General features: G+C 42.4%; 1 protein-coding gene across 2 annotated transcripts in view; it reads right to left on the reverse strand.

The window, feature by feature from the left end:
• SZT2 (SZT2 subunit of KICSTOR complex) overlaps window positions 1-7,390 on the reverse strand; it is a 52,311-nt gene extending 44,921 nt beyond the window's left edge. For both annotated transcript variants that reach the window (XR_006268177.1, XM_043461617.1), the window contains exon 1: window positions 7,287-7,390. Coding sequence is in view for 1 of the 2 variants with exons in the window: in XM_043461617.1 (XP_043317552.1) it covers window positions 7,287-7,313 (27 nt within the window). In the remaining variant the exon portion in view is untranslated. The remainder of the gene's footprint in view (window positions 1-7,286) is intronic.
• Between the last annotated feature and the right edge of the window lie 22 nt (window positions 7,391-7,412).

Genomic DNA, 7,412 nt, shown 5'->3' on the forward strand with positions numbered 1-7,412 from the left:
ATCCATAGTTCTTCAGGCAGTCTATCAGATCTAATCCCTTGAATCTATTTGTCACTTCCACTGTATAAATGGAAGGGATTTGATTTAGGTCATACATGAATGGTATCGTGGTCTAGAATTTGTAGGCACAGGGTCAGAAGTCAAGCCCACGCCTGATGAGCTGAAAGCCTATCTACTGAGTCTAACATATGGATCAAACTGGGGACTTGGGAGCAGAAAAGTTTTAAAATGGTTACAAGAAGGAACATGATGGAGGTTTATAAAGGATGCTGTGACATAATTCAAAAAGACAATTTAAACATCAATGTGATGTGATTCAGTATTACTTTGTGTTGTCTCTATACCGTCTAAAATCACACTTTGGGAAATACTACTGTTATACTGTTATCCTGCACTGGCCTGAGATAGGCCCTGGCTAGGATTCTGGATTTTATCCAAGAATTAGATCAAGCTACCTAAATCTTTTTTCAGCAGGGCAGTATTATTGTATCTGTATTAAAAAAAAAAAAAAAATCCCCCCCTGGCTACCACAGGATTTAGAAAGCTCCCCTAACAACCAGGGGAGATGACAATGGCCTACAGCACAGCTACTCAAAGTAGCCATTCTGTGAGCTGTTTGTGCCTATTCCCTGCTGAGTCAAGGAGTTGTATTAGAATGTAAAACCACCACTGCCTTTCACTGACGGTCTTGGGAAAAGTCAGCTGAACTAACCTTTAAGACAAGTGAGCTCAGTTGCACTTTAAGGAATCTTTAGAATAAGATGGACAAGAACTGATAATTAATCAAAGTAGGGAAGAAAACTGAAGTCGCTCAGTCGGCTCCAACTCTTTGCAACCCCATGGACTGTAGCCCACCAGGCTCCTCCATCCATGGGATATTCTAGGCAAGAATACTGGAGTGGGTTGCCATTTCCTTCTCCAGGAGATCTTCCCAACCCAGGGATCGAACCCGGGTCTCCCACACTGAGGGCAGACTCTTTACCGTCTGAGCCACCAGAGAAGCCCAAAGTAACAAAACAAAACAAAAAAAAAGGTGTCAAGTAACCTTTTTTACTTTGGTTTGCTTAAGGTAACACCAAAAACCAGTAGGTTGCAGGATGATTTCTGGTAGTTAAAGAAATCAGATATAGTTATTTCCTATCATTTCTAACCATCATTCCCCTCAAAAGGTCCCATTAAATTGAATGCTCTTATTGCCAAACTCCTAAAAAGACACAAAGGATGTAATTGGCTTGAAAGGAAACGGCAGCAATTACATGCCCTCTTCTTCTGATCCCTGGTCTCATAATGAGTTATTCTTATAAATTAGGCAAGCTCTCCCTCTGGACTGGCAGTGTGGCCTTAGTGACCTCTCTTGTCTACATGTTGACTGTGCCATGGTTCTTATCTTGAAGAAGGCTGAGATGGGTTCAGTATTATCAGAGTAAGAAGGATACCCCAGGTCAGCAGCCCTTTCTGTTTATCACTCTGTCCCCAGAGTCTGGGGCACCGCCTGGCCATAGGGTGCTCTATACAATAAGTGAATAAGTGAATTCACGCTATGTTCTAAGCAAAGCAAATGCAACATTTAAAACCAGTCATAGGCAGTACAACTCTTCTCAAGGTGAGGTCATCACAACACTAGTCTCCATGTTGTTTTCCTTTTGTTCTTCTTTGGTGGTTAGTAAAGACTTTTTAAAAAAAAAAAAAGTCAGTTTGTTTCAGTTGTGCAAGGAAATAGCCAGGAAAGGAGTTTTTTGGCCCATACTGAGCCAGGGTTAAAGGAGGGAGAGCATAGGTCTACGTGTCAGCACCATAAGGAGAGTTGGGGACACTTGAGGTCACTTCATCTTCTAGGACTAAAATCTTGGCCACTCTGGGTTTAATAAATGTACCTTTCCATGATTCCCTGTACTGTTTGGTATCTTGTTAGGCATTCGCAAAGCAGTCTGAATTTCTTCATAGCACCCACCACAGTTCATACTGAAAAATCTGTGTACTTTTTAAAGTTGATTTCCCCAACAAGTGTAGATACCGCAGGGAGGCAGGGGCAGTCTACGTTGTGCTGTTCTTTGCTGTATCTCTGGCAACCAGCACAGTGCCAAGACACACTAAGGGATGGAGTATTTGTTGAATGATTGCATGAATGAGAGAAATAGCTCCCACAAGTTACATTCACTCTCTTTTTAAGCTATGTTCTTAGTATCTTACCAGTGATTCCAAAATTTTCACTTTTATCAACATCTGGCTTTTGTTGTTCAAGAACTCCTATCCTTCCTCATCTGCTTTGTGGAAAAACTACTGTTTGGATTTTTCCTTTGCCTCCAGGAAAGTTGTTTTTACCAAGTTTCCACTGCCCCCACCCCCGCCCCCACTAGTTTGTTCTTTACTGATATTATCTTCTCTACAGTTCTGGAAGAGGCGGGAGGGTGGTTCTGGTGTAGACTCTTAATAGATTTGCTTTAGATAGAATGACAGTATTACAGAAAGAAAATGTGATGTGACAGCTGAGACTCTGGCCTTGACCTTTAGTTTCCTCCTCTATAAAATATCACCACCTACCCCAATGATGGGTGAAAGCACATTGAAAAGTTAAAAATGCCACATAAATGCATGTATCAATAGTAACAAGGGGCTGCTGCTTTGAGTCTGGAGGAAGGCCTGCACAGCCATTCACTTCAGCTTTTTGTGCTCACCCTCACTTAGTTGGCAGAATTAGAAATTTCTTCACACTGAGCCAGAATCTGTCTTCTTGATATTACACTGACCTGCTCTTGAAATCTGCTCTCTTGAAAATATGTAACTTACTTTGGATTTTACCTCCTGAGGCCACAGAGGGAAAATCTGACCCTCTGCCAAAGGAGAATCTATCAGATAACTGATGATGGTTCTGAGTCTTTGCTGCTCCACAATAAACATCTTCAGGTTCCTTAAGTGTATCTCTAACAGCATGGTTTCAGTTCCCTGTTTTATATCTTAGATCACAAGCCCATGAACGAACTCTGGCTGGTCTACTTTTCAACTTAAAATGTGGAAGCCAGAATGGAGTATAAGACCCAGGTGAGGTCACAGATTCAGAGTATCCCACAGTCTATTTACTTTGGGGAAAGCTTTACCATGCTGTTGACCCGAGAAATCTTTATGACTTTCTCGCTTCTGCTACTTAGACACATCCCCCATTCTGTCCTAATGCAGCTGGCTTTTTTTGGACACATACAATTATTCAATTCGTCCTATTACATTGGATAAACCCAGCCTATTATTCTATTGTGAAGCTTAGGCTGCTGTTTTTTCTTCTAGTAAATCTCTTTACAGCTTAATTTCCCTGTTGATTCAATCACAATGCCATCAAGTCCTCATCCAAGTCCAAAGAGGACAAAGGTAAGGTGAGTATGCATTCATTTGTCACTCAACAAATTTACAGAGAGTTTGCTATGTGCCAACACAGGGCTAGGTCCTAAGGATATGATGGAAAGCAAAAACTGGCATTCTCTGCTCTCATAGAATACCGTATAATGAAAAAAAAACAATCAGATAATCACTCTAATTATTATATTAATACAAACTAGCTGTGCCTAAGGATAAGAATGTGGTTTTATGAGAGCATGTAACAAAGTAACCTGACTCAGAGGTGGGTCTTAAGAGAAAGTGACCCTGAAGGTTGAGCAGAGTTGACTAAGTGAGGAGGGAAAGGGGGATACACCAGATGGAGAGTACAGACAAGCACTGTCCTATTAGAAGACTTTCTTCGGACTATTTGTTAGTAGGCTGCTTAATTCCACTACTGTGTAGCTTCTATTTCTCCACCTTGTCTCAAAGGTTATTCTGAATGACGGACTAACTCTTCAAGGCCAAACTGAAGTCTAGTTCATCAATGGGTTCTTACAGAATCCACACTCCTGAAACCAGGAACATCTCCTAACTCGAGCCTTCTCACAACATTCCCCCTTGTATGTATCCTTCAAAGTCAACAACTACATTTTCACAAACATCAGCTCTAAGGTTTCTTCATATTCAAGATGCAATTTATCGAAACCAAGACTCAAGAATTAATTCAGGCAGCTAGAGTGGTATTTTTCCAAGTGTGATCCAAGGACCCAGTGGCATCAGAACCACCTGAGGTGCTTGTTAAACTGCAGAAACCTGAGACCAACTGAATTAAGAGTTGAGAGGGCTCCGGAGTCTACACTTGATGAGCTCCCCCAAGTCACTCTTCCACTGCACTGGTTGAGAATTCCCGAGTTAGCTGTGTTCTCAGAGCACTGACACTTACGTGGAGATTTAATCCCTGATACTGAATCCTCCTGAGTTTGAAGTACACTGGAGTTGTCTGGCAAAGAGACAGCAGGGTTTTGAAGGCAGAGACCTGGATTCAAATATGCTCTACTACTTGGTATCCAACTGAGCTTGGACAAGTCAGTTTTTCCAGGCCTCAGTTTCATCTCTAATATGTGAATAAGAATGTCTACTTCAGAAGGATGTTGTGGCAATTAACCAGGAGATAAGACAATGATAGAGAAAGCCTATCATTCTCTGGAACATTAACTGAGGCCTACATACCATTCATAGCAAGCTGAATAAGACATGAGGCATATGCTGCATACTATGTATGCCAGGATGAAGGAAACAATGTTCATCTCATTAATTTGCTTTTTGTTTGTTGCCCCTGTCCCTTGGTGGTTAAGGTACAAATTATTCTTGAAGCCTTTTCCAACCCCTGTGCTGTTTTCTGTTAACAGAGTCCCACGAAAGAGTTTTCACCTGCCCTTGAACCACTGTACATATGCCAAAGCCCTGAACCTCAAGCATGGCTTCAACCTGAATCTTCTTCACCAGTCTTATCTCTCATCCACCTCCCCGAGTCTGAGTGCCTAAGATCACACACTGGTTCCACTGCTTATTAGAATAAGGCCTTGGTGAAGTTACTTAAATTCTCTGTGCCTGAGTTTTCTCACCTGTGAAAGAGGGATAATAACTGTGCCTATTTCATGGGGATTTCCCAAGTATTAGATGATAACTCAGGAAGCACTCATGTTAGCTATTCTCACTGTCACCGAGCCCACATGAGCTGCTGCTTCCTCTAAGTTCTCTGAAGGCTCACAGCTTCTCCTTCCCTCTGGATTGTCAATTTCCCTTTGCCTGCAATGTATTCCGCCTCTCCTCACTGCCACCCCCCACTCCTCCATGCTTGAATGTCATTCCTCTGAGAAGGCTTTAGGATCCATCCCCTTCACTTAACAATTAGGTTAAGAACCCTTGTTAAACACTCACTCGCTCTGTACTTTTCCTTTGAGGCACTTATTATAATTCAATGTTTGTTCACACCATTAAAATAGGGAGTGTCTTACACTGCTCCCTATCCACCCTGATACATAGCACAATTCCAAGTCCATAACAGCACACATCATTTAAGTATCTGAGGAATGATGACTTCTTAAATCTGACTAGGTCCAATCTTTCTTCTTGGGATTATAATAACCTCTAACAGTCACTTTTCTGCCAAGGGGCAGGACTCTTCACTCCCTTTACCTTCTGGGGTAAGATTTTCACAAATGCAAATCAAGAATTTAACAAATGAACTTGTGGCTGAGTGAGACTGCCAGGAATGTGTGTTGATTCAAGTTATTTTAGATTTGCACTGCTCAGTATGGTAGCCATTACCATCTGTGGCTACTAAGCACTTGAGATATTGCTAGCCCAAAGTGACATATGCCTAAGTGTAAAATACACTCTGGATTTTAAAGACTTGGTACAAAAGAAGAATGTTAAATATCTCATAATTTTTAATATTCATTACATGTTGAAATGACACTATTTTGGAAATATGGGGTTAAAGAAAATGTATTATTATAAATTAATTTTACCTATTTTTTTAAAATCTCTTTTAAGCGGCTACTAGAAAACTGGCACATATGGTTTGCATTGGGTTTCTATTGGATAATGCTGTTTTAGTCTATATGCATGAAAGGTCTGTTCTATTTCACAACATCCCTCCATGTCTTCTCATTTTAATTCACAAAACATGCTCCAAATTCCTTGAGTATTCCTCAGTAATGGTATTTCTGATGCATAGGCTACTCCACCAGCCCTGTGGGCACATCTGATCCTTTTTAATAGGGTAGTTTCCTACAATTGTATTTAATCTTGGGTCTCATTACATCAAATCCTAACACTGGAGATTTACCATCCTGTGGCTACTTTCTTTTTGCATTGTAAACATTATGGCTAAGAACACAAGATCTACAAGGGACCATTTGTTTTGGAGTCCTAGCTCTGCCACTTACTAGCTGTGCAACTTTGTTACTCTTAATATCTCTGTGCCTCAGTTTCCTCAACTGAAAAATGGGGATAACAGTGTCTACTTCATAGGGTTGAGAGTAATCTTTGATATTGCTAAGATGGTCTCTGGCACACAGTAAGCATTCAATAGGTAAGGACTCAATGCATGATTATACACCTCTCACCCTTTCCATCCACTCACATGTTCTCCTGTAACACTGGGCACCTCTCCTAGTGATGTTTTCTTTCCAAAGCTGACATTTTACACCCTAATTCCAAAACTCTGCTACTCCCCAGCTGAGAGTAGCACTTGGGTAAGGTACTTCACTTCTCTCGATTTTTAGTTTGTCTGTAAATGAAAATGGCTATTGTCACCTTCCTTGCACAAGTCTGAACCACACAATGTATACAAAAGTTCCTTGCATGGTCCTTAGTATTTAAAGGATGCTTCATTTGCATTTTCCGATTTAAAACGTGTGATCCTCACAATAGACCAGAAGGTAGGTATTTTAAGAAGAAGGAAACAGGATCCGGGAAGTCAAGGCTTGCCAGAAGTTGCACAGACAGCTACAGGGCAGCGCCGATACTAGAACGAGGTTTCACTTTGAATCCAACGTTTTTTCATGAAATCTAAACTGCTCTCCAATAGCATGAGCGCTAGAACCTAATTAATTTATGCTGTTTATGGCGTTCCAATAATATTTGAAAGATGCAGCAACCGGCAAACCTGCCCACTGAACCTGCAACAGAAAATCAAAATACAGATTTTCTGAACGCCATTACGAGGTCAAAGAACCCAAGAGCCCTAGAGTTGAGAGTCGTGGATTAAATCTCGGCAAACAAAACTGAGCCACCAGTTCCTCCTCTAGCCCCCCACCCCGAGGAAAGTAGGGGTGAGGAGATGCTATTGTTGGGCCTTCGGGATGGCCAGGCGGCCCCCAGACCCGGAGGAGGCCACGGCCGCACCTGGCCGCCGGACCCTCCCCCTCGGATCTCCAGGCCCAGCGCTGCGCCCGCCCGCCCCTCACCTCCGGCTCCGGGCGCTCCGAGGCCATCACACAGCCCTCCCGCGCCGGCCCGGGCCAGAGACGACGCTCCGCTCCTGACCCCTGACCCGGAGGTCTCGCGACTGGTGGGGCCGGAAGTGAGTGGGA

This window comes from Cervus canadensis, chromosome 2 (assembly GCF_019320065.1).
Source record: "Cervus canadensis isolate Bull #8, Minnesota chromosome 2, ASM1932006v1, whole genome shotgun sequence".
NCBI lineage: Eukaryota > Metazoa > Chordata > Mammalia > Artiodactyla > Cervidae > Cervus > Cervus canadensis.